This window comes from Monodelphis domestica, chromosome 7 (genome assembly GCF_027887165.1).
Source record: "Monodelphis domestica isolate mMonDom1 chromosome 7, mMonDom1.pri, whole genome shotgun sequence".
NCBI classification, from domain to species: domain Eukaryota; kingdom Metazoa; phylum Chordata; class Mammalia; order Didelphimorphia; family Didelphidae; genus Monodelphis; species Monodelphis domestica.
The window spans coordinates 3,924,156-3,951,196 of record NC_077233.1 but is presented as its reverse complement, the minus strand read 5'-3'; the positions used below and the strand labels follow the sequence as shown (position 1 = coordinate 3,951,196).

At 45.1% G+C, this 27,041-nt stretch overlaps 1 protein-coding gene across 7 annotated transcripts in view; it reads left to right on the top strand.

Annotated features, from left to right (window-relative positions):
- The window catches only part of HECW1 (HECT, C2 and WW domain containing E3 ubiquitin protein ligase 1), a 322,507-nt gene that overhangs the window by 102,176 nt on the left and 193,290 nt on the right, over window positions 1-27,041 (top strand). For 5 of the 7 annotated variants that reach the window (XM_056804109.1, XM_056804111.1, XM_056804116.1 and 2 more), the window contains exon 3: window positions 17,320-17,377. The exons of 1 other annotated variant lie outside the window; for it this stretch is intronic. In XM_056804109.1, the coding sequence (XP_056660087.1) occupies window positions 17,351-17,377 (27 nt within the window). In that variant the 5' untranslated portion in view covers window positions 17,320-17,350. Of the gene's footprint in view, window positions 1-14,513; window positions 17,131-17,319; window positions 17,378-27,041 lie in introns of those variants that run through there. One more of the 7 variants, XM_056804110.1, reaches the window with a different exon arrangement.

Below are 27,041 nucleotides of genomic sequence, written 5' to 3'. Positions count from 1 at the left end.
ATGACCTCCTCATGAAGGTGCCAGCTGGAAGGGACCTCAACAGGCAGAATTTGATGATTCCATTCATTGTGATGAGATGAAGGACCTGTACACATTGCCACCTACCTACCATCTACCACTGCCCTACTGGTGCAACCAAAGGGACTCTGGCCTTGCCATCTGACTCACCGTCAACGCTGGCCTTTCCAACTCTCTTCCATAGGCGGGCTCTTCTAGTTAAAGAAGGAAGACTCCTAACTTCTGTGTGTTTGCGGCTTGGGCCCCCTTTGGCAGTAGGCTGGTGGAGCCCACAGACCCCTTCTCAGAATCTAGTTTTTGAAGGCATAAAACAACATCCATCCGATTACAGAGGAAACCACATAGATTGGAACGATTATCAAAATGTCAAACAATAAAGTTCCCAGATCTTGGGTTAAGAAGCCTTGCTCTAAGAAGGCATAGCGGCTTGGGGGCAGAGCCAGCTCTCCTTGGGTTTAGCTCTCCTGTGGGCAGCACCATGCCGGGTATACAGAGAAGCTTAGCAAAGCCTTCATTCATTCATTCATTCATTCATTCATTCATTCATTCATTCAAATAGACAGGATAAAAGGAAATGAAGGACAAGGTTGGATGAACTCTGGGCTCCTAGGATAAGGATCCCGAGAAGTTACAACTTGACTAATTGCAATTACTCATTTGCTCATTATGTGAGTTATAAGACAGAGAAGAAATATAGACTGTGGTGACCTTGGTCACTGGGGATTCACTCTCTTTGTGAGACCATTTTCAAGGAGAGAAAAATGTAATTACACTTTAAAAATCCTTTTCTACACTTAAATTATACATGTGTGTTGTGTCTACATATATTAATTTACTTACATGCATTTATATGTATTTATAGTTGAGCCTGTTTATTTTATACCTCATTATCCTCTCTTCCTCCTTTTCCATTTTTCCATCCCCAACTCTCCTTCCTTCCTTCCTCTTTCCTCCTTCCCTCTCTCCCTCCCCCTCTTCCTTCCTTCCATCCTTCCTTCCTCTTCCTTCCTTCCTTCCTTCTTCCTTCCTTCCTTCCTTCCTTCCTTCCTTCTTCTTCCTCCTTCCTCCTTCCCTCTCCCTCCCCCCTTTCTTCCTTCCTTCCTTCTTCCTTCCTTCCTTCCTTCCTTCCTTCCTTCCTTCCTTCCTTCCTTCCTTCCTTCTCCTTCCTTCCTTCCTTCCTTCCTTCCTTCCTTCCTTCCTTTCCTCTTTCCTCTTCCCTCTCTCCCTCCTCCCTTCCTTCCTTCCTTCCCTCCTTCCTTCCTTCTTTCCTCCTTCCCTCTCTCCCTCCCCCCCTTTCTTCTTCCTTCCTTCCTTCCTTCCCTTCCTTCACTTCCTTCTTCCTTCCTTCCTTCCTTCCTTCCTTCCTTCCTTCCTTCCTTCCTCTCTCTTCCTTCCTTCCTTCCTTCCTTCCTTCCTTCCTTCCTTCCTTCCTTCCTTCCTTCCTTCCTTCCTTCCTTCCTTCCTTCCTTCCTTCCTTCTTTCCTCCTTCCCTCTCTCCCTCCTCCCTTCCTTCCTTCCTTCCCTCCTTCCTTCCTTCCTTCCTTCCTTCCTTCCTTCCTTCCTTCCTGCCTTCTACTCTCTCGTTCTTTTTCTGTATTGATTATCTATGAAATTTTAAGAATATGAGTTTTTCTGCTTCTGTCATCTTTTCCCCATGTAAATGATATTTGATGCACAGTGTCAGAGGAAGTGGCTAATTAGGGGACTTTGCCATTTATAATTGACAAAAAAGCAATATTATCTGACCTTAGAAGACCAAGTGGTTTCTTCCAATTGAAATATGTTGAAGTTTAGCCATTTTCCCCAGGGGAAGAGAATCTAAGTTGTAAATCCTGTGAAAATTGGTGCAGGACCTGAATGAACTTCATCCTAATAGAAAGGGAATTGGGTGAAGACCAATGAGAAATTTGCTGGAAATTGAATTGGAGGGTGAGCACACCAGTGCTGCTAGTGAGTGAATAATTCATCTCATTTTTTTCTACCAATAAGAAGAGCTCACATTTAACGAATGTTTTAAGTTTGTAAAGTTCTTTGCTTTTATTCCTTCATTAGCTCCTCATAACAACCCTGGGAGCCAGGTTCTGCTTTCATCCCCATTTTCTATACGGGGGAACTGAGGCTGGAGAGGTTAAGTGCTTTGCCCAGGATGACAGAGGTAGTGAGGAACCCCTCAATCTTCTCTGCCATATTTCAGCTCAGTTTTTCCCTGCCCCCACAAACCCCTTTGCCTTTGGGGAAGTCCCTCATTCTACTCTGCTTTTTGACTCTCTTTTAATGTACTATCTTCTCCTTTAAAATGGGCCCTCTTGAGGGCAAGGATACTCTTTTCTTATTTGTGTTTATATCCCCAGTTAGCATTATACCCGGCACAAAATGGAGGCTTAATAATATTGAGTTAGTGTCCAGGCAGGTTTTGACTTCAGATATTACTATGTGCCAAGCATTGACCATTGCTGTCCTAAGGGGCTAACACTCGAATAAAAGGTGGGAATATAGGGAGGCGGATGCCATTGGGGAAGAATGCTTTCCAGTGCGAATTCATGGGGGTTGTGAGAGGATCTCTAGGATAGTCCCTGGGAACAATTGTAAATTCAGTTTATAACACTGGGTGGAAGGGGGAGACTGGGAGTGGGGGAAAGGGGCAGTAGAGAATGCAGAAGGTGACCAGGAGAAAGGTGAAGCTGAGTGGAAGACAGCTGGTCCTTGGCTCTTGCAGGGGTGGCTTTTTGGTGATTTGGTGTGATGGGCAGAGCAACAGTAGCATCCAGAGCTCCTTGATTTCTGATGAGCCCTTGACAAGATTTTAGTTCTAGCTGATAAGATCCCTCTTAGAGGTGATCCCTCTGCAAAGCCCCAATGTATAATTTTCGGATCTGTATGAACAATGAAAGGTAGACTTTCAATTTCTCTATCCATGGTGAAAGTACATTCCATTAGTCTAAGTAGGCTAACTATCTTTATTTTTAAGACATTTATTTTACAATTTCATGTAATGACTATTTTTCACATAAGTTTTCTGAAGTTATAACATCCACACTGTCTCCTTCCCTCCTTTCCTTTATTCCTTTCCATTGATGGCAAGCAATCTGATCTGGGTTATACACGTGTTATCGTCCAAAACGTATTTCCATGCTGTTCATTGTCATAAGAGAATACTCATATAAAATCAATACCCCAACATTTCACTGTCAGTTCATGCAGATCTTTCAAGCTTTTTCTGAAATCAGTCTCTGTTCATCACTTCTTATGGCACAATAGTATTCCATCACAATTTGTTCAACCATTCCCAATTGATGGACATCCCCTCAATTTCCAATTCTTTGTCACAAAACAAAAATCACTGCTATAAATGTTTTTTGTACAAGTAGGTTCTTCCCTTGCCCCCCCCTTTTTTTTTACTTTTTAAACATTCTTTTATTTGGTTATTTACAAACATTATTCATTGGAAACAATGATCATTATCTTTTCCTCCCCCTGCCCCCCTCCCACCACCTCTCCTATAGCCGGCACACAATTCCACTGGGTTTCACATGTGTTCTTGGTTCGAACCCATTTCCATGTTGTTGGTATTTGCGCTAGGATGTTCATTTAGAGTCTCTCCTCAGTCATATCCCCTCCACCCCTGTAGTCAAGCAGTTGCTTTTCCTCAGTGTTTTTACTCCCACAGTTTATCTTCTGCTTGTGGATAGTGTTTTTTAGATCCCTGCAGATTGTTCAGGATCACTGCATTGCCACTAATGGAGAAGTCCATTACATTTGATTGTACCACAATGTATCAGTCTCTGTGTACAATGTTCTCCTGGTTCTGCTCCTTTTGCTCTGCATCACTTCCTGGAGGTCCTTCCAGTCTCCATGGAATTCCTCCACTTTATTATTCCTTTTAGCACAATAGTATTCCATCACCATCAGATACCACAATGTGTTCAGCCATTCCCCAATTGAAGGGCATCCCCTCATTTTCCAATTTTTGGCCACCACAAAGAGCACAGCTATGAATATTCTTGTACAAGTCTTTTTCCTTATTATCTCTTTGGGGTACAAACCCAGCAGTGCTATAGCTGGATCAAAGGGCAGATAGTATTTTATCACCCTTTGAGCATAGTTCCAAATTACCCTCCAGAATGGTTGGATCAGTTCACAACTCCACCAGTCCCCCCCCCCTTTTAATCTCTTTGGGATACAAACCTAGTAGTGGTATTACTGGATCAAAGAGTATGCACAGTTTTATAGCCCTTTGGGCATAGTTCCAAATTGCCTTCCAGAATGATTGGATCAGTTCACAACTCCACCAACAATGCATTAGTGTCTCAATTTTGCCACATCCCTTCCAGAATTTATCACTTACTTTACTGTCATATTGGCCAGATTGGTAGATGAGAGGTGGTACTTCAGAGTTGCTTTCATTTGTATTTCTCTAGTTGAGTGATTTAGAGAATTTTTCACATGATTTTTAACTTTGATTTCTTCTGTAAATTGCTTGATCATATTCTTTGACTATTTGTTTTTTTTTTTTTGAATTTATTCTGATCTTTTTTTTTTATATATATTTTACTTGATCATTTCCAAGCATTATTCGTTAAAGACATAGATCATTTTCTTTTCCTCCCCCCACCCCCCATAGCCGACATGTAAGTCCACTGGGCATTAGATGTTTTCTTGATTTGAACCCATTGCTTTGTTGATAGTATTTGCATTAGAGTGTTCATTTAAAGTCTATCCTCTGTCATGTCCCCTCAACCTCTGTATTCAGGCAGTTGCTTTTTCTCGGTGTTTCCACTCCCATAGTTTATCCTTTGCTTATGAATGGTGTTTTTTTCTCCTGGATCCCTGCAAGTTGTTCAGGGACATTACACCGCCACTAACAGAGAAGTCCATTACGTTCGATTATACCACAGTGTATTAGTCTCTGTGTACAATGTTCTCCTGGTTCTGCTCCTCTCGCTCTGCATCACTTCCTGGAGGTTGTTCCAGTCTCCATGGAACTTCTCCACTTTATTATTCCTTTGAGCACAATAGTATTCCATCACCAACATATACCACAATTTGCTCAGCCATTCCCCAATTGATGGGCATCCCCTCATTTTCCAGTTTTGGGCCACCACAAAGAGCGCAGCTATGAATATTTTTGTACAAGTCTTTGTGTCCATTATCTCTTTGGGGTACAGACCCAGTAGTGCTATGGCTGGGTCAAAGGGTAGATATTCTTTTGTCGCCCTTTGGGTATAGTTCCAAATTGCCCTCCAGAATGGTTGGATCAGTTCACAACTCCACCAGCAATGAATTAATGTCCCTACTTTGCCACATCCCCTCCAGCATTCATTACTTTCCTTTGCTGTTATGTTAGCCAATCTGCTAGGTGTGAGGTGATACCTCAGAGTTGTTTTGATTTGCATCTCTCTGATTATAAGAGATGTAGAACACTTCTTCATGTGCTTGTTAATAGTTTTGATTTCTTTATCTGAGAACTGCCTATCCATTTCCCTTGCCCATTTATCAATTGGAGAATGGCTTGATTTTTTGTACAATTGATTTAGCTCATTATAAATATGAGTAATTAAACCTTTGTCAGAGGTTTCTATGAAGATTTTTTCCCAATTTGTTGTTTCCCTTCTGATTTTAGTTATATTGGTTTTGTTTGTACAAAAGCTTTTTAGTTTGATGTAGTCAAAATTATTTATTTTACATTTTGTGATTCTTTCTATATCTTGCTTGGTTTTAAAGCCTTTCCCCTCCCAAAGGTCTGACATGTATACTATTCTGTGTTTACCCAATTTACTTATGGTTTCCTTCTTTATGTTTAAGTCACTCACCCATTTTGAATTTATCTTGGTGTAGGGTGTGAGGTGTTGATCTATTCCTAGTCTCTCCCACACTGTCTTCCAATTTTCCCAGCAGTTTTTATCGAATAGTGGATTTTTGTCCCAAAAGCTGGGATCTTTGGGTTTATCGTATACTGTCTTGCTGAGGTCGCTTTCCCCCAGTCTATTCCATTGATCTTCCTTTCTGTTTCTTAGCCAGTACCAAATTGTTTTGATGACTGCTGCTTTGTAATATAGTTTGAGGTCTGGGACTGCAAGGCCCCCATCATATGTGTTTTTTTTCATTATTTCCCTGGATATCCTTGATCTTTTGTTCTTCCAAATGAACTTTGTTATGGTTTTTTCTAAATCAGTGAAGAAGTATTTTGGTAGTTCAATGGGTATGGCACTAAATAGATAAATAAGTTTGGGTAGGATGGTCATTTTTATTATATTGGCTCGTCCTATCCATGAGCAGTTAATGTTTTTCCAATTGTTCAAGTCTAGTTTTAGTTGTGTGGCGAGTGTTTTGTAGTTGTGTTCATATAGTTCCTGTGTTTGTCTTGGGAGATAGATTCCTAGGTATTTTATTTTGTCTAAGGTGATTTTGAATGGGATTTCTCTTTCTAGTTCTTGCTGCTGAGCTGTGTTGGAGATATATAGAAAAGCTGATGATTTATGTGGGTTTATTTTGTATCCTGCAACTTTGCTAAAGTTGTTGATTATTTCAATTAGCTTTTTGGTTGAATCTCTAGGATTCTTTAAGTAGACCATCATGTCATCCGCAAAGAGTGATAACTTGGTCTCCTCCTTGCCTATTCTGATGCCTTCAATTTCTTTATCTTCTCTAATTGCTACTGCTAGTGTTTCTAGTACAATGTCAAATAGTAGAGGTGATAATGGGCATCCTTGTTTCACTCCTGATCTTATTGGGAATGCATCTAGTTTATCCCCATTGCAGATGATATTAGCTGTTGGTTTTAGATATATACTGTTTGTTATTTTTAGGAATGACCCTTCTATTCCTATGCTTTCTAGTGTTTTTAATAGGAATGGGTGTTGTATTTTATCAAAGGCTTTTTCTGCATCTATTGAGATAATCATGTGGTTCTTGCTAGTTTGCTTGTTGATGTGGTCAATTATGTGGATGGTTTTCCTAATGTTGAACCAGCCCTGCATCCCTGGTATGAATCCTACTTGATCATGGTGAATGATCCTTCTGATCACTTGCTGGAGTCTTTTTGCTAGTATCCTATTTAAAATTTTTGCATCTATATTCATTAGGGAGATTGGTCTATAGTTTTCTTTCTCTGTTTTTGACCTGCCTGGTTTTGGAATCAGTACCATGTTTGTGTTGTAAAAGGAGTTTGGTAGAACTCCCTCTTTGCTTATTATGTCAAATAGTTTGTATAGTATTGGGGTTAACTGTTCTCTGAATGTTTGATAGAATTCACAGGTGAATCCATCAGGCCCTGGTGATTTTTTCTTAGGAAGTTCTTTGATGGCTTGATGGATTTCAATTTCTGATATGGGATTATTTAAGAATTCTATTTCCTCTTCTGTTAGTCTAGGCAGTTTGTATTTTTGTATATATTCATCCATTTCTCCTAAATTGGTGTATTTATTGCCATATAATTGGGCAAAGTAATTTCTGATGATTGCCTTAATTTCCTCCTCATTGGAGGTGCTGTCCCCCTTTTCATCTTTAATGCTGTGAATTTGCTTTTCTTCCTTCCTTTTTTTAATTAGATTGACCAGTACTTTGTCTATTTTGTTTGTTTTTTCAAAGTACCAGCTTCTTGTCTTATTTATTAAATCAATAGTTCTATCACTTTCGATTTTATTAATTTCTCCCTTAATTTTTAGGATTTCTAATTTGGTTTTCTGCTGGGGGTTTTTAATTTGGTCGCTTTCGAGTTTTTTCAATTGCATTTCCAATTGATTGATCTCTGCTCTCCCTTGTTTGTTAATATGAGCTTTCAGGGATATGAATTTGCCTCTGATTACCGCTTTGGCTGCATCCCAAAAGGTTTGAAAGGATGTTTCGCCATTGTCATTTTCCTTGATGAAATTATTAATTGTTTCTATGATTTCTTCTTTAGCTAAACGGTTTTGGAGTATCATATTGTTTAATTTCCAATTGGTTTTAGATTTGGTTTTCCATGTACCATTACTAATCATTATTTTTATTGCCTTGTGATCTGAGAAGGCTGCATTCATTATTTCTGCTTTTTTGCATTTGTGTGCTATGTTTCTGTGACCTAATGTATGGTCAATTTTTGTGAATGTGCCATGTGGTGCTGAGAAGAAGGTGTATTCCTTTTTATCCCTATTTATTTTTCTCCATATGTCTATTAATTCTAATTTTTCTAAGATTTCATTCACTTCTTTTACCTCTTTCTTATTTATTTTTTGATTTGATTTATCTAAATTTGATAATGGTTGGTTTAAGTCTCCCACTAGTATGGTTTTATTGTCTATTTCTTCCTTCAATTCTCCTAGTTTCTCCATTAGAAATTTGGGTGCTATATTATTTGGTGCATACATGTTGATTAATGATATTTCCTCATTGTCTAGAGTCCCTTTTAACAAAATATAATTACCTTCCCTATCCCTTTTGATCAGGTCTATTTTTGCATTGGCTTTATCAGATATCATGATTACCACTCCTGCCTTCTTTCTATCAGTTGAGGCCCAGAAGGTCTTACTCCATCCTTTAATTCTGACCTTGTGGGTGTCAACCCGCCTCATGTGTGTTTCTTGAAGACAACATATGGTAGGGTTTTGGATTCTAATCCATTCAGCTATTCGTCTACGTTTTATGGGTGAGTTCATCCCATTCACGTTCAAAGTTATGATTGTCATTTGTGGACTCCCTGGCATTTTGATTGCCTTCCCTAATTCTAACCTTTTCTTCTTCGGCTCTACCTTTTAGTCCAGTGATTTACTTTGAATCAGTCCCCCTTGTCCCCTCCCTTGATGTTTCCCTTTTTAGTCCCTCCCTTTTTGTTCCCTCCCCCTCCCCCCTCTCTTTCCCTCCCTTTTTGTTCTCCCTCTCCCCCTCCCCCCCTTGGTTTTCCCTTCTCCTTACCCTTGTTGGGTAAGATAGAATTCAAGATCCCAATGGATCTGGATGTTTTTCCCTCTCAGAGTTGATTTCCCTGAGATTGAGGTTTAAGTAAACCCCCCCCCCTCTCTTCCTCTCCTTCTTATAGGAGTTTTCTTCCCCTCCCCTTCCCCTGTGAATCTTTGTGTGAGAACCATTATTCTATTTGGTCTTTCTTTACCCCCTATTTATACATTACATTTTCCCCACATATTAGTATACATAGGTTGATATAAATGTAGTCCTTATAGAAGAGAGTTTGAGTAAAAGAAGATAACATTTTTCCCCTTTCCTTAATATTTACCTTTTCAGGTATTCCTTGCTCTTTGATTTTCGGTATCAAACTTTCCACAGAGCTCTGGTCTTTTCTTTGCAAAAAGTTGGAAGTCTTCTATTTTGTTGAATGCCCATACTTTCCCTTGGAAGTATATAGTCAGTTTTGCTGGGTAGCTGATTCTTGGTTGGAGACCCAGCTCTCTTGCCTTTCTGAAGATCATGTTCCATGCCTTACGATCATTCAGCGTAGAACTTGCAAGGTCTTGTGTGACCCTGATTGGCATTCCTTTATATCTAAATTGTCTTTTTCTGGCTTCCTGTAGGATTTTTTCTTTTGTTTGATAGCTTTGGAATTTGGCAATTACATTCCTGGGAGTTGTCTTTTGGGGGTTTAGTGTAGAAGGTGTTCTGTGAGCTCTGTCAGTGGATGTATTGCCCCCTTGTTCTAGAATCTCTGGGCAATTTTCTTTGATTATATCTTGTATCACCATGTCCAGTTTGGTGTTTATTTCTGGCTTTTCTGGGAGTCCAATTATTCTTAAATTTTCTCTTCTCCCCGTTTTCCAGATCTATCACCTTGTCGGTGAGATATTTTATGTTCTCTTCTAATTTCTTGGTGTTTTGGCTTTGCTTTATTAGTTCTTGCTTTAAAGCCTGGTTTTCTTTTACAGTTTGGTCAAACTGGTTTTGTAGATGCGTGAATTTCTTTTGCATCATTTCCCACTTTTCCTCCCAGAGGGCTTCCATCTTTTTGGTCCTTTCTGATTCAAATTCTTCATGGGTTTGTGGAGAGTTTCTATTTCCTTTGGAAGATTTTGGAGAATTTTCTTGTATATCTTCTTCTATCTGCTCTGTATTTTGTATTTTGGCTCCATAGAATGTGTCCAGAGTCGCCCCTTTCTTCTTATTTTTCTTGGTATTTTGGGGCTTCTGTGCTTCTGTGGAGTTTGTCATCTCTGAACGTGGAGGATTGGCTTTTCTTGTCTTTGTCTGGTGATCCGAGGCTTTAGTCCTGGGCAGATGTTGGTTCTATGAGCGTTCCCTGGGTTAAACTGAATATGCCTCACTGGAACTGGAATGGAAGGGTCGATCTCAGGTTCTGGCTTTTAAGGGGAGCCGTACCTTTTGAACCGGGTCCAGGTCCAGGAGGAGGGTTCCCAGGGTCTGTGCTGTTGATCGTTTTGAATTTCGGCGCCTTAGGAGCTTCTAGTTTGAGATCGGTCGGGAAGGGTTTTCCGGAGATCTGAACTTCAGCTTTCTCTAAGCCGCCATCTTAACCGGAAGTCTCTGACTATTTGTTAATTGGGGAATAGCTTATATTCTTATAAATTTGACCTCTCTACATATTTGATAAATGAGACTTTTATCAGAAAATTGTTAGAAAAATTTCCCCAGTTTGTTGTTTCCATTATATTCTTAGTTACATTGGTTTTGTTTATATAACCCCTACTTAATTTAATATAGTCAAAATTACATCTTGTAATGTTCTCTATCTCCAGTTTGGTCATAAATCTTTCCTTCTCTATAGATCTGACAGGCAAGTTATTCTGTGTTCCCCTTATCTACTGGTAATATCACTTTTTATGCCTCAATCATACATTCATTTTGACCTTATTTTGGCCTAGGATGTGAAATATTGATCTATATTTAGTTTCTGCCATATTGTTTTCCAGTTTTCCCAGTAGTTTTTTCAAACAGTGAGTTTTTATCCCAAAAGATGGGATCTTTGATTTTATCAAATACTAGATGGCTAAGATCATTTGCCCCTAATCTATTCCATTGATCCACCACTCAGATTTTTAGCCAGTACCATATTGTTTTGATGGTCACTGCTTTATGGTCACAGTTTGAGATCTGGTACACCTTCCTTCACATTTTTTTCATTAATTCCCTTGATATTCTTGATCTTTTGTTCTTCCAGATGAATTTTGTTATTTTTTTCTAGGTTTTTTTGTTAGTTTGATTGGTATGGCACTGAATAAGTAAATTAATTCAGGTAGAATTATATTTATATTAGCTCAGCCTCCCCATGAGCAATTATTGTTTTTCCATATGTTGAGATCTGACTTTCTTTTTGTGAAAAGTGTTTTGTTGTGTTCATATAATTCCCATTTTTGTTTTAGCACTTAGATTCCCAAGTATTTTATATTGTCTAGAGTTATTTTTAATGGAATTTCTCTTTCTGTCTCTTGCTGCTGGGTTTTGTTGGAAATATGCTAACTATTGATGTGGGATTATTTTTTATCCTGCAACTTTGCTAAAGTTATTAATCATTTCAACTCATTTTTAGCTGATTCTTCTCTGGGATTCTCTAAGGATACCATCATGTTGATTTGCCTGTTTTTATAGAATAAAAAACAAAGCATGCTCTACGTAGGGCCATTGTCAAGTCTACAGTTTGTACCATCTCTTATACCAGCTCTCTTGTCTGCTCTGACCCTGCTCCCACCCTGGTGCAGACCCTCATTAGCTCACACCCAGACTATTCCAATAGTTGCTCAGGGTTGTGTGGGTCTTGGATCTCTCCCCGCTCCTCTCCATTTTCCACCCAGACTATTCCAATAGTTGCTCAGGGTTGTGTGGGTCTTGGATCTCTCCCCGCTCCTCTCCATTTTCCACCCAGACTATTCCAATAGTTGCTCAGGGTTGTGTGGGTCTTGGATCTCTCCCCGCTCCTCTCCATTTTCCACCCAGACTATTCCAATAGTTGCTCAGGGTTGTGTGGGTCTTGGATCTCTCTCCGCTCCTCTCCATTTTCCATTCAGCCACCAAAGGATGGCTTAAGATGGTCTTTATAAACCCAAGTCTGAACTCCAGTGACTTTATTACCTACACGATCAAATCCTTTGTTCTGGCTTTTTAAAACCTTCCTAAATTTTCCCCTTCCCACCATTCCAGAATTATTATGCCTTTACTTGCTGTACTTCCAGTACTCCCGACTTCCTCAGGAAAGCCATCCTCACCTAGAGACTCAACGTTTTCTCTCCCCCATACCTGAAAAAGTCTTCTTTCTCATGTATGCCTCATCACTTCCTTAGAGTCCCAGGTAAAATCCCGCCTTCTCCAAGGAGCCTTGCCAACCTCCCTCCATTCCAGTGCCTTCCTTCCATTCATTATTTCCTATTTATCCTGTACAGAGCTTATGTGCACACAATTGTTTGCAGGTCATCTCTCCCATTAAACTGTTAGCTCAAGGGCAGGGACTATCTTGTTCCTTTGTATTCCTAATGCTTAGTCTATGGCCAGGCACACAGTAGATGCTCACCAAGTGTTTACTGACTGACTGGCTGGCTAAGCATCACCAACAAGAGAATGTCATCTTCACCGTGCACATGGTCCAGTTGCTGATAACAAGAGAGGTTATTGCTGATTATAGTGGAGCAAGCAAAAAGCACTCGTGAAGCACTGACTACAGGCCAGGCATGGGGCTACGGCCTGGACTCCGGGGTACAAGTACAAAGAAAGAAGGAAAAAATTCTATTTGTCAGGAGCTACAATGTTAGAAGCTTATAATTTACTATCATCAGTTCACATAGAGAATATCTCACTAGGTATTGGGGAATCCAATGGGAGGCAACATGCCATCACATCCCAGGGTTCAGGGGAAAGAGCACTGAATTTCCAGGCAAAGGACGTGGTTTCAAATCCTGCTTCTAATACTCTTGCCCAAACCTAAACTTCTGTGATTTGGAGTGAGTCATTTGGTCTTCCTGGGCATCCGTTTCCTCATTTGTAAAATAAGAGAGTTAGACTGAATGGCTTCTGAGCCCTGGATCTGTGAGTCCATCATCTTGTGACAGTAGGACAGATTTTTGCCTCATTGAACCAAAGCTGGGGATTGGCTCCCTCCGCAGGTCATTGAGCAAGGGAATATAAATGTATGTCCCACCGTCCAAAGCTGAGGCAGGGAGGGCCTTAGAGCAGGAAGAGCCAGCAGCTCCACACCTACTACTCTCAGCTAGTACAGGTCTGGGCAGTCACTCGCCTCTCTTCAACTCAGTTTCCACATGTGTAAAATGGGCGTAGCATCTCTAGCCCTAACCACCTTAAGGAATTTTGTGAGGAAAATGCTTTTAAGCTGCGCAGTGCCATGCACACATGGGCTATTGCTATAAAGACCACCCTTGGCCATGAGGAACTACGGCAGCTCATGCCATTAAGGGCACAGGAGGCTAGATAAAGGCATGTGGGATTGGATTGGAGTAAACTCATCAACACTACTAGAACACTGACTCCCAGTTCATCCCCGTGGACTGTGTGGGGGTCGGAGCATTAGCCCATGCAGTGGAATGGATGACTTATTCATGCAGCGTTCATTGATGGCTCACTGGCTCTCAGCCAATTCCCCATCTCTCTCTCTCTCTCTCGGAGCCCCATTGAGTGTTGCCTCATACTAGAGTGGTAAAGAAACTCTACCCTTGGAGGATGGAAGGATCTTGCTTCAGACTCCCTTTCCATGGCCTCGTCTGCTTAGGCTGAAGGGGGACTTGGGTTTGTGCAGAGGAGTGGGATGGCAACTTCAGGATCTAAGATGGAGACTCTCAGAGAGCATCTGCATCCCGCCAGCCTGCACAAGAGGGTCTTCTGTGACATCCCCACATGGGGTTATTTGGCCTCTGCTCCAAGACTTCCAGCTGCATTCAGAGTATCAACTACCTCCCAGGCAGCCCCATCCACCTTTGGGCAGCTCCTACCGACCTCTGTCCCCTCCACTCTGCTCCTAGCTCTGCTTTCTGGGGCCAAGCCTAATAAATTCCTTCCTTCTTCCACGTGGCAGTGATGCAGATGCTTGGAGTCAGCCATGATGTACCCTCTGATACGTCTCTTCTCCGGGCTAAAATCCCCCTTTTCTTTCACTGATTCTATGCTGCACTGGCCTTCGCCACAATCTGCTTGCTACCCTGCTTGCCCTATTGATGACAACAATAACCAGATTTATGTAGCACTTGGGGGTGTCCAAAACACTTTATAAATATCATCTCTTTTTTCTTTACAACAACCCTGGGATGTAGGCGTTATAATGATATCCATTTTTAACTCTCACCTTCCGTCTTGGAATCAGTACTGTGGATTATTTAAGGTTCCAAGGCAGAAGAGTGGTACGGGCTAGGCAATGGGTGTTAAGTGACTTGCCCAGGGTCACACAACTGGGAAGCGTCTGTGGTCAGATTTGAATTCAGGAGCTCCCATCTCTGGGCCTGACTCTCTAACCACTTAGCCACCCAGCTGTCCCCTATTATATCTCTTTTATAAATGAGGAAACTGAGGCAAACAGAGGCTTAAGTGACTTGTCCAGGGTCGCACACATAAGAGGCTGGATTTGATCTTGTCTTTGTGACTCCAAGTCTAGCATTCTGCTCCTTGGTTCTTACTGGCTTATCAGTCTACTGCAGCTTCACCCCAATGCCAAGATCTATTGTGACCAGGGAGCATTGCCTGGGATATTTGTCAGCTCCCTGGGCTGGCCAGCATTGCCTGCTTCCCTCAGTGGCTCCCTTCGCCTCTGGGTCACTTGGTGGTTCAGTTTAGCGTTGTTTAGTTCGTCTCACTTTCCTAATTAGCCCAGCCGCAGTTAGAATAACCCAACAAAGATGGCGGCTTCCTCTAGGACTCGGTGTGGTGCACACACACCCCTCCCCTCCCTGGCAGACAATTGGGGCTTCTCTACTCGCTGATGACTCCCTTCTGCTTAGCCTGTGCCAAGGGGCCACTCTAGTAAACCCACCTTGGCTGGACTAAAGTGAGAATCTGGATCTCTCCCAGAGTGGCCAAGTCGTTCCCCTTCAAGTGCCCTTGTCTGCGCATCCCATTGGCCGGGCAGGCAAAGAGGAGGCTGTTGCTGGGCCAAGGCAGCCCGGCTGGCCTCCTGACAAGCCACTCACCCTTCTAGCCCAGCGTGAAGTTGGCACTCAGCGTTGTGGCTAGTTTGGGTGATGGAGGGGCCAGACTGTCTCCCAGGACTCTGGCAGAGGACCAGAGTGGGGGGGGGGGAGTGCTGGACCCAGATGGTCTCCGGATGGTTCATTCTTTTTCCTGCTGGGTGTGTGAGCCCATAGCTGAAAGGAGAGTGGCAGGAGAATGTCCAATGCCATGGCAAAGCTGTCTTGAGGAAGAGCTCCATAAAGCAGCAGAGCTTGGCAGAGGTTCCTGAGCTTAAGTGGGGGAAGGAAAAAGAAGAGACCGTTTCATAAGCACCTACTATGTGCTAGGAACGATGCTGACCACTTCATAAGCACCGTCTCATTTGATCCTCACAACACCCTGGGAGGTGAGCCTCATTTTACAACTGAGGAAACTGAGTCAGGTAGTGGTGACTTGTTCAGGGTCACACAACTAGTAAGCATCTGAGGCTAGAAGTGAACTCAGGTCTTCTTAGCTCCAAGCCCCTTGTTCATTGTCAATGTGTGCTGGTTGGGACAGAGGGAAGAAGGCTTGTCATCACCAGAAAACCTTCCTAATGGCCAGAGGTGTCAGAAGTCGAAGGGGCTGTTTGGGGAGGCCTGAACAAGGGCTGATGGGTCATTGGGAATCTTTGGTGAACCAGATGGCCTTAGAGGTTCAGCGAGCCCGCCATCATTTAAGCTGGGGTCAAAGACTGCACTCATTCCAGCGCCCCAGGATGCCTGGATGTTATCGGGAGGGTGGGCGTGAGAGGGGCCCACGGGCCTTTTGGGTTCCAGCCTTCCCTCGGCAGAGGCTCAGGGCCTCTTGTTTTCAAGGCCACCCCCTGTCCCTCCAGGTCCCTGGGGGCATTTGGGAGATCCGGTCCCGCAGTGTCAGCCGTGGTCCAGGCTCCTCGTCGCCAAACTCAATTCCAACATGGATTTGGCTGTTTAGAAGGGGAAGCATTTTTCACCGTAAACACTCCAGAGACGGACAATTGCTGGTTAAAAGGACGCGTTTTCTCTTCTGCTTTTCCCGTAATCTAGATGTGCAGACGATTAGCGGCATCAACATCCCACGAATGTTTCTCCCCAGCAGGACCCGAGCCCTTCCCGCCTCCCGCCCCATCTCCCTGCAGAAGCTCGCTGGGAGACTCCGAGCCACGGGGACCCCATTTCCATGTTTCCAGCCTAACCTAAGCGCTCCACACTCAAGCTAACGACTTGTTTTTTAAACAAATTCTCTTGTCAGCAAAGCTTCTGATTTCTGGGCTTGGGAGCGCCAGGCGAAGGGCTCGCTCTTTGGGACAACCTCCGATTGGCTGGCGTCAAGGCCACGTGAAAGGAAGAGGAAGCTGCAGGGTTGTAGGGAGTGGACGGTGCCCGGATGGGGCGGGCTCACGAGGTGTGGCCCATCAGCTTCCCGGAGGCCCACTTTCCCCCCATCTCAGCTGGGCTAGATTTCATGGCTCCCCCCCTCACCTCAGTATGTAGGAGACAAAGCGGGCGGATGCGGGCAGGCCCAGATGAGGTGTCGCCATAGACAAAAGCTTGGGAAACGCCACGTTGAGGGGTGACGTGATCCCGATTCCCCTTTTGGGGGAAGAGCACAATGACCACAACAACTAGGCCTGACTCCAGCACGCTCCTCCCACTGCCCTGAGTGTCTGTGATCATGCGGGAGGGGCGGGGGGCCAGACAGAGCTGGGGTTGTCCTGGGAAGTCGAGAACTCCCGGGGCTCCCTCTCTATCGGACACCCTGCAGCGGGGCTGCACAAGGACTGCCTCAAGGCTTCGGGCTGAGCTTTGCGTTCGGGGCCCCTTTGGTGGGATGTTGGAGGGATTCCCGGAGGAGGCACAGCCGTGGTCCGCGGCCCCGGCTTTGCCATCTGAAGGCGTTGGAAGGGCCGGTGACCCTGCGGGCTTTTCCTCACCCACAGAGGAAAAAGCAGTAGCTTCCCTTCAGGCCTGCTCTCTCGGGAAGGAGTCCAACCTGGGCAGCCTGAATTCTGGCCGCCGATGCGTGTGGCCATCCCTGGGGCCTGTCGCGGTTAGTGGGCACAGCCTGAGCTCTCATTTTCCACCGAGGCCCCCCACGCCCCATGTTCCCACGTGGGGGGGGGAATGGGAGGGGGAGGGGCGGGGTCTTGGGCGTGGAGTTGAGTCCGCTCTCTGTGATGTCACTGATGTTTCTTGTTTGGGATCCATGCTGAGTTAACCTCATTGGCCTTTTCCCCAGGAATTGATGCGCTTACACTTGGTGGGTCATTATGCTGCTGCACCTGTGTAGTGTGAAGGTCAGTGTGTTTTTCTGATTCTAAGAAACCATCCATATCATTCCATTACAAGTCAACACCTCCCTCCCATTCATAATGGAATGTGCCCTTAGCCTGGGCTCGAGGGCAGGGCTTGACACCCGCCATCCATCGGTCACCCCTCCTCGCCCGCCATCCGTGGTTTGGCCTGCATGCTGAGCCCCTCCCCCCATGCCACCCCGAGGGGCCTTCATTGCCAGGCACGACTCACTTCGACTCTGCCCAAGTCGACGGGTGTTCATGAAACACCGGACCTTCCCCCACCCTCCAGGAAGCTCCGGGGCACAAGCCCCAACACCCCTTACCAGGAGGGACCTGGAGGTACAGAACAAGGAAGGGCATGAAGGGGCACGAAGGCCACCGAGCGGGAAGCGGAAACAGACCATGAGCCACGTGTGGCCAGGATAGGACCTGGCGTGCCTCCTGGTCCTGGGAGAGGCCATCAGCCCCACTGAAGCCCCTCAATGCCCTTCTTCACCCCGTGCCTCCCAGGCCTCCCCCATAGCCCTCCACAGCGGGTCAGCCTGTGCCCTCCTGGGCTCCAGCCGCCACTTGGGCAATCCCTGTCGTCTCTTCTCAAACCAGACAGCATGCTCACTGACGTGACCTCAGTCACCCCAGTAGACACCGATTCACCACCCTCTGGGGGCCTCGTACTCTGCTCAGTGCCCAGGAACTCATCAATTCGATGAGCCTGGCAGAGTGACTCATCCAGCTTCTCCCAAGCCCAGAAGTGCAGCCCAGACCTGACCCCCCAAATGCTGCCTTCCAAGGAGCCCAGAAGTGGGGAGGGCTCCTTGGAAGAGGCGGCCTTGGGGATGGGCTTTAAAGAATGGCAGGAAGCCAACATGGGAAAAGAGGAGGAGCTTCTTGGCCAAAGAAAGAGTGTAGGAAGGGCCCAAAGGTGGGCAGAGGATTTTCAGGAGACAGAACGCAATAGAGTCTAGATGAAACAAAAAGCAGGGGGAGGGGGCACCAGGACAAGCATGGCAGAGTGGATGGAACAACTGGACTGGCAACCAGAAAGCCTCATTCGGTATCTGCCATAGTCACTTCCTAGTTAGGACGCCAGGCAAGTCTTCTTGCCTGCTTCTGGTCCTTGTCTGTACAGTGAAGGGGTTTGAACTCAGGCATCCAAGGACCTTCCATCACTGACTATAATCTAATCATACCTGTTTGGTTTTCTAAGCATGGAAGAAGATGGTGGTGCCAAATTATCAAAGGCTTTGAATGCCAAGTCAAGGAGTTGGACCTTTACTTAGGAGGCTATAGGGGAGTGGCATGGCACAGTGGAAAGAGAAAGAGTTCAGTCAGTCAAGTCAAACCAACAAGCTTTTGTGCTAGGGATATACATTAGAAGATGAAGAACATGGAGGAAGGAGGATCTGCTTAGAGTTCCTCTCTAAGAAAGGAAGAGATTCCAGAATCACAGAAGGTCAGAAGGAGAAGGAAACTCAGGGATCATCTAGTCCAGCCAATGTCTGAACAAGAACCCCCGCTATGGATAGTGCTGGTGACCTGCCACCCAGCTTCTTTTGGGGAAGAAATACTCCCCTCTCCCTAAGCCAACGTTTCCATCTATTCCACCCAACAGCCCCCTCCAGAACTGCCTTATGTTTGCCATCATTAAAGATTTCCAAATGGATCTGCCACTGATCCACTGATTTGACAAACTTTTATGTTATTTCATATGTCAGTTAAATGTCTACAGAATGGGAAGAAAGCAGTCAAACCCCCAATTATTGGTCCATGATGGTTCTTTCAAGCCAGTCATATATTACAAGAGTTCAGACATGCAGGGAGAAGATCTTGCCTGCCCAGTCTTGTCTAGAACATAGTAGGTGCTTAATAATGCTTTTTAACCTTACCTTCTGCCTTAAAATCAGTACGAAATATTGCTTCCAAGGCAGAAGAGAGGAGTAAGGGGCAGGCAGTGGAGATTAAGTGACTTGCCCAGGGTCATAGAGTTGGAAGTATCGAAGGCCAAAATATATCCAAGACCTCCTATCTCCAGGCCTGGGTGTCTATCTACTGTGAGCCTGTTAGCTGCCCCAATCAATGTTTATTCACTGTTAACTGAGAGAATAGAGACAAAGGTAGGATATCATGGAGGCAGTTATTGGGCGTTGGTATGTGACAGAATAGTGTCAAAGATAACCCCAAGTCTGAATGTGGCAGAATGAACAGTAGCACCGATGGCAGATGGAGAGAAGCCACCGGCAGGGCAGCCCAGCCCATGTTGTTGGCTGTCTCAGAGACGCCCAGCATTCTTCCTTAACGATGGCTTTCCAGAGTATTTAGGCACTGGTACTCTCTGCTCCCTCGGGCTCCTTTTTGACCAAATAAGCACGCCCCACCTGTCAAGCGTTCAGGAAAGTCATACTAAGCCATCTGAAGCCCTTGTCCATTCCAGGGCGGTCTGGAGAAATCTGTTAACTTGTTTACCTGTAGAAGGCAGCCAGATAATTCAAACTCTGGGAGAATGCCCATTTTTACAACTTATATTTTTCCAGAAATAAATTGAAATTGTCAAATCCTGTCCCATTTCCTTGAGACTCTGAGGTGTCCAGAACACTTTACTCATGGGAGTGTTAATCATAGGATTAAGATTGATCTTTTATAGATAAAATAGAGGGTCAGAAGAATTCTTAAACAGCTTCCTCATGTCCATGAACTTGGATTTGAACCCAGATTTGTGCGCTTTTTTAATAAAACCCTTACCTCCCATCTTAGAATCAATGCTTCGTGTTTGTTCTAAGACAGATGAGCAGTAAGGCCTAGGCAATAGGGGTTAAGTGACCTGCCCAGAATCACACCGCTTAGAAGTGTCTGATGTCAGATTTAAAACCAGGATCTCCCATGGCTAGGCCTGGCTCTCAATCCACTAAGCCACCTGCTTGGCTCCTAGATCTCTGGGTTTTAAATCCATATTTTTCTTCAGCAGTCCATCAAATTCTTTTCAAGCAAACATTACCTTAATCAATGCCATCTTTTGCCTCCTCGTGTTGACCCTAAATATAAAGAATGATTTCTCAAAATGCTTAGTGGTCCCAATTTACACTGAACAAGCTGAGAGAACCAATGGATTCCAGGCCACCTCCATTGTGTACCCAAGATCTCTGGGCCTTCACTATATCCAATTTATGCTTTAAAAGCTTTAGTCTTCCTCTGTGGTTCCCCCACCCCATTGGAATCTTTGGGAACTAAAGGACGGCCTCTCTAAGTTGCACACAATAGCATATGAGGATCTAGACATTATCTATTCCTCCACTTAGTTTTTCTGGGCTTGATGATTAGTGAACCCTAATGGGTGCCATTCAGGAGTATCCATCATGCTCTAGGACTTGATGGAGTAGTCACAGTGTCCGTCCTCTGCCAATAGGAGAATCGGAGAGCTCTCACCAGCTCTGGGAATCCCTTTTTGATTTAGACTCTTCCCAACCTCTGAAATACTAACCCATTGATCAAAAGGGGAAATTCCTTGAGAGATGATGTGACTATTTCCCCTTTTACACCTTGTATTCCAATGAACTTTGCCCTACTGAATGGCAGGAAAGACTTTTATTCAACCTATATGAAAGAGATTATTGAGGACTTGAGTCAGTGGCCTATGAAGATAACAAGACCCTCTTTCAAGGCAACATTTGCAAACTCGCATTTTAAAAAGCCCTTACCTTCTGTCTTAGACTCAACACTAAGAATTGATTCCAAGGCTGAAGAGTGGTAAGGCCTAGGGCTAGGCAATTGGGGCCAAGTCTGAGGTCGGATTTGAACCCAGGACCTCCTGTCTTTAGTCCTATCCCTTGAGTTACCTAGCTGCCTCACAAATTAGGGTGCATGTTCCATGCATTTCTTGAGCAATAGCGTTCCTATGAAACACTGGGCCAAAAGGTTGGGTGTACTTTAAAATGTATGCCCAGGAAGCGAAAGTCTGAAATGATTCAGGGAGAGAATCTGCAGCCATTTCATTTAGAATCATGTCTTTAGGAGTTGGCTTTTTAGTCGTTGTTTTTCTACTGAGAATCCATGGATTTTTGAGGGCTTACAGCAGCTCCCTCTGCACAGCCCTTTGGATTCCTCATACCACTGATGGTTCTGCTAGAACCGGCAGCTCTAGGGTTTAGTGAGCCCAAGGGGTCGCCTGCTTCCTGATAACAGAACTCGGAGGGTCTCATGGAGCTGGCTGCTTCTCAGGATCAGGGTCTTGGCCCCTGGGAATGTCACTGAGAAAGTAGAAACCTGAACACAGGAGTCACGACCCACCAGCCGGTTCTGGCTCTCCTTCTATGGCCCTGGGGCCAGCATTGTCTGGGACTCGGCCATGAGCAGCGCACAGCAGAACAAGAACCCAGGGTGGAGAGCTAGGACCCAAGTGATGACTAATTCCTGGCTCTGCTCAGTGAGGGGAAAGGTTTGCAGTGGTCAGAACTAGACCACGCCACTGGTTTCAGGGCAAGTGTTTTATTGAATGGCTGGTGAAGTCTCCATGAAGTCTCCATCTGGCCCCATTGCTTCACAAGAAAAAAGTAGGACACGGGTGGGGTCCCTTCAGCTCATCCTGAGCCTTTCTCGGAGAATGAGGGGAGAAGATCTTGGTGCCGAGGACACATGGGGGGGGGGGCGCCAAGATCGTAGAAGCATTTACCCAAGGAGGCTTCTCACCATGGACACACACGATGACACCCACACTGTTGGATCGGAACAGCATGTTTGAGCCGGGCTTCCTTTCAGCACAGTATGTGATTTTGGTATGGGGGGACAGTGGCATTGCTGTTAAGTATATGTGTGGATGTGTGCCTTCTCTGCACACCCCCTTACACACCCCCTTCTCATTTGGCCACAATAGATCTGGAGTTCAAGAGTTTTCTTTTTGGCCAGACATTCTACTGCTCTGCTTTCCTCTCATGAATTATCTGAGCAAAAAAAAAAAAAATCACATACTGTCCGCCTCTTGCCACCATCTGACAAAAGAGTTGCCCATCAGCATGTGTGGGCGCATGACTAACATTCTCTCCATTGCACTTTCCTGCTAATGGTATTTCTTCTGATCAGTTAAGAAAAACGCGGGGAGTGGCGTTTCCATGTAGAGTCTAAGAAGGGGCTCTGCCTGGGAGTGCCAATGGGTCCGCCATGTTCCTTTCATGGAGGGCTGGTTAGCAAGTGTATGGTTTTAAAGACCAGCAGTCCAAATACTGACCTGCAGACGGGGCAGACCAGGGGAGGGGGGACCTAGCATTCCCAGCTGAATTTTCATAGGGAAAGAGGGTTTCTCTGCCCCCCCCCTCCCGAAAGCTCTTGAAATGAAGCCACTGACGCTCATCCGTGTAAGAGAGCCTTCTGAGGTGCTGAAATTAGCCCCGATTTCTTCAGGGCAGCCTGGCTGAGGTGTTGCAGGTGAGACTTGAAGAAACATGGTCGTGGCTCTTGGTTTGTGTCAAAGAAGCATGTGGGAAGTGATCGTCTCTCCTGGTGCCTTTCCAGCTGTGCTCACCTTGGAGGCCCAGCAGAATGATGGTAGACTCCAGTTTCTTTTCTGGGAGGCCTGTCACTCAGTTCCTGTCCATGGATGGGGTGACCCAGGAGGTCACTAACTGCCTCCTCATGCACGAGGGTTAGGTGAAGGATGAATCCTTGTCCTTGAGTCATCTTGTCCTCCCTCCCTGAAGCTGAGCTGACCCTCTTGGCAGACTCCTAGTGGCCTGACCATCTCTTCTTTGGCTGGTCTAGGGGGGCGGTTCTCATTCAGGGACCCTCAGACCCCTGGGATAGTCCCAACAATGATCCAAGGAGTTCAGGCAGAAAACTCTGTTGTGGCATATTTAGCTGTTAGTAACCAGAAAGTATGAGATGAGCACTACTTTGATTGCCCTCAGTTTACGAAACATCATGGTTGAAAGGGGTCCATGAAACAAAAAGGGGGAGCCTCTGGTGTAGGGATCCTGTTGCCTTTAGCCCATGTTACCCCTAGATCAACAATAACAACTACAACAACAGTAACGAGTGATGGCCGGCGTTTAGATTGTAATATTCAATCGAATCTCCTTTGATCCTGCAACAACGCTGAGAGGTGTCATTCTGATCACCGTTTCAGGGTTTCAGGGCACGGAGATAAGCAGAGGTTGCCGATTTGAATTCAGGGCTTTCTGACTCCAGAATGGTGCCTTTTCTACTCTGCTGCTCCTCGGCTGTTCAATGCAGATCTACTTCATTGTCTCTATGCAATTTCCCCCCCAAATTTCCTGGCACTAAATCCCAAAGTCATCTAATGACCAAGAATAGTCAGCTCTATCCCACTCCCTTTAGACAGACATTTTAAAAAGCGCCCTTACTTTCTGTCTTAGATTCATACTAAGTGTCCATTCCAAGGCAGAAGAGTGGTAAGGCTAGGCAGTAGGGGTTACGTGACTTGCTCAGGGTCACACAGCTTGGAAGTTTCTGAGGTCAAACTTGAACCCAGGACCTAGCCAGGCTCTCAATACACTGAGCTACCCAGCTGCCCCTATCTACTCCCATTCTGATGGGAGACCTTGGCAGTTCTGCTTTGCATTAATTCTTTAGCAAAGTTTTAATACACAAAGCCCTACAGAATGCCCCTGTCTTCATTAAAAACCATCTTGTTTTTCAGTATGAGAATGTGTTTTGTAAGCAGTCTTAGACTAATGGGGAGAGGGATGAACTGAGGCCATTCCCAGAGCAAGTCCATGGGGGCTGCATCCTTACTGCTGTAGAAGCTCTCACACCGGCCCTTCTTCAGAAGCCCCCTCCTCTTTGGGATTCTGCCAGACATCACTTCAGAGAAGAAGATGATGTGTTCCATGGCAGAATCACTGCTCAGGAATTATGCTGACCCTTGAGGCAGCTGTGATTCACAAATCCATAGCCAGGGGAGAGGCCTAGACAGAATGGCCTCATTGGGGATCAGTGAATAATGAAAGCGTGAGAGAGGGAGAGGGTGAGAGAGAGACAGAGAGATACACACAAAGAGATAGAGGAAGAGAGGGAGAGACAGAAAGGAGAGAAAGGGGGGTGGAGAGAGGGAGAGACAGGAAGAGGGACAGAGACAGAGAGACAGAGAGAGAGAGAGAGAGAGAGAGAGAGAGAGAGAGAGAGAGAGAGAGAGAGAGAGAGAGAGAGAGAGAGAGAAGGGGAGGGAGGGAGGGAAGGAGAGAGACATAAAAGGATAGCATGAATGAAGAATAGAGAAAATCCAGGAGAAGAGTTGGGGGGAAATCGTTCATGGCATCGCAGCCCAACCTGTGACCTTCTAGAATGCCACTGCTTAAAATGTTTAATATTTGTTTAACTTTTACAAATTTGGGCATAAAGCAAATAAGGGCCGTGCCAAGTAGAGTAGGCAGGCCTTGAAGTCAAGAGAACAGAGCTCCTATCATGCTTATATCCCAGGCCAGCCATGAGAGCCCAGGGAAGATGCGTCCCTTCTCTTTGCTTTGGAAATTTCTCCAAGACTAGCAGTAGCAGAGATGCTCTGACTTACACTAGAAGAGGGAGTCACCACCCCGGGACCTCACTGCATCCGTGATATCATAGGTCTGAAACCTGCCCCCCAAAAAGACATAAATGAGAATAAGGGCTCTTGGTGACCCTCCAGCAAGAATGAACAAAAGGCCTGAGCTCCCCCGACCCATGAGTTAGACAAATCTGGTTGGCACCATAATTCCCAGAGCACTGGACCTAGAGAAAGGAAGACCTGAGTTCAAGTTCAATCTCAGACATTTACTGACTGTGTGAGCCTGGGCAAATAACTTCTGCTGGCCTCAGTTTCCTTACCTATAAAGTGGAGATAATAAAAAATCGATCTCCCAGGATTGTTGTGAGGATCAAATGAGACAATTTTAAAGCATTTTGTAAACCTTGAAGCAGAGCATAAATGCAAATTATTTTTGTTATTAATAGTCAGAGGGTTGGTATTGCCCAACCACCATGTAAATGGTATGTTTCTAGAAGCTGTTAGATCTTATTAATACATCGGGAGGCCACATGTATTGATTATCTCCCATAACATGTGATCACAACAATAGGGAGGGAGTGGAATCCAGTGAAAAGAACACTGACTTGGGGGTCAAAGGACCTGGGTTCAGATCTCACCTTTGATGCTTACTGCAAGTATGACTTTGGCACAGTTCCTCCATCTGTGAAGTTGGAGTAGAGGGTGAAATGGATAACTTTGGAAGTTCTATTCCAGATCCTTTGATCTCCTTTGAGATCCGTCATAATTACTCTAAGAGATAGGAGTCTATAGGTATTATTATGCATTATTATTCTCATTTTACATATGAGGAAACTGAGGCCCAGGAAGGTTCATGGTCTTGCTCATGGTCACAGTACTAGTGTCAGAGACAGATTCAGTCCAAGGTGTTCTTGGCCTCAAGTCAGGTACTCAAACCATTGTACCATATTGCCTTGACATATATCTTTGGGGTGTCCTCCCTCCCCTCCCAGGCCCTTCCACCCCAAAATCTAAGGTCTTACAAACTAGTTTTATTTTTCACTTACATTTTAACACACACGGAAGGCTGACGGGACTGATTTTTTGCCTTCTGAAGGGTAGATCATGAGTTTTCCTTTTAAAGGCCACACCTTCTGTGGGTTTAGCAGCGAACAAGTCTTGGCGACTCTGCCCATCCATACGGAGGCCCTGTCTTTTCAGCCAAGAGAGTGGCTCCTGCTTAATTGGCTATTTTTAGAAAGCGTGTATTGAGCAGTGGATTCATTACTGAACAGATGGGAGCAAAATGCCAGCATTCGGTATATTCACAAAATAACAACTCAGAGAGAAGAAACAAATGATGCTTTGGTGTGTTAGCAGCCCTGCATGTGCCATGTTGGGGGGAGGGTGGATCCCTTGAAATATCGAAGTCTCCTGCAAGAAAATGATTCATGATCTTGTGTGGGGGCAGGGGTGAGGTTGGCTCCATCACGTCTCCCTTAGCAGAAAGCTACTGCGGATTCTTGTTGCCTGAATTACTCTGATCTGACTGTGGGTTTTCATTGCCTAACCAGTCTGTGAGTGAGGTACCGTGATGGATACTCGATGATCGCTCCCCAGCCAAGAGTTTCAAACTTGGATTCACCAGTTTTGTAATTCAACAAACCAATAAAAGCAAAAGTGGGCCAGTCTCTGCCCTCAGGGAGCCTCTATTGTATCTGGGGGTGCAAGGTAAACACACAAAGGCCCCAAAGTCACCAACCAAGTTGACCATTTGGAGTTTCTGCTCCCCTTTCTTACCTCGCCTTTTTCTGGCCCTGGTGACAAGTGGAAGGCTTCACTTACTGAGGAGAAGCATCAGACAGGAGAACAGGAAGCTTCTTCCACTTCTACAGTTCTCACATGGAATAAGCTGTCTCTTAATAATTCAAAACCAACTTTAAGGAGATGCTTCAGGGTAAATGTGAGCCTGCTTCTCCCTCTGAGCCTGCCTGGGTAAGATTTCTATTTGGACTCAAGGCCCATCCCTTGCCCCAGGCATTCAACCCCCCCCCCCCCCCCCCCCCCCCCCCCCCCCCCCGGGAAGCCTGGGGAGGAGGGGAGTACTTTCCATGTAGAACCTGATTTCTGTTTGAAATAGTTTCCGCTTTTGTGGCCATTTGGCACATCTCTCCCATGATTTATAGATTCTAACTGGAG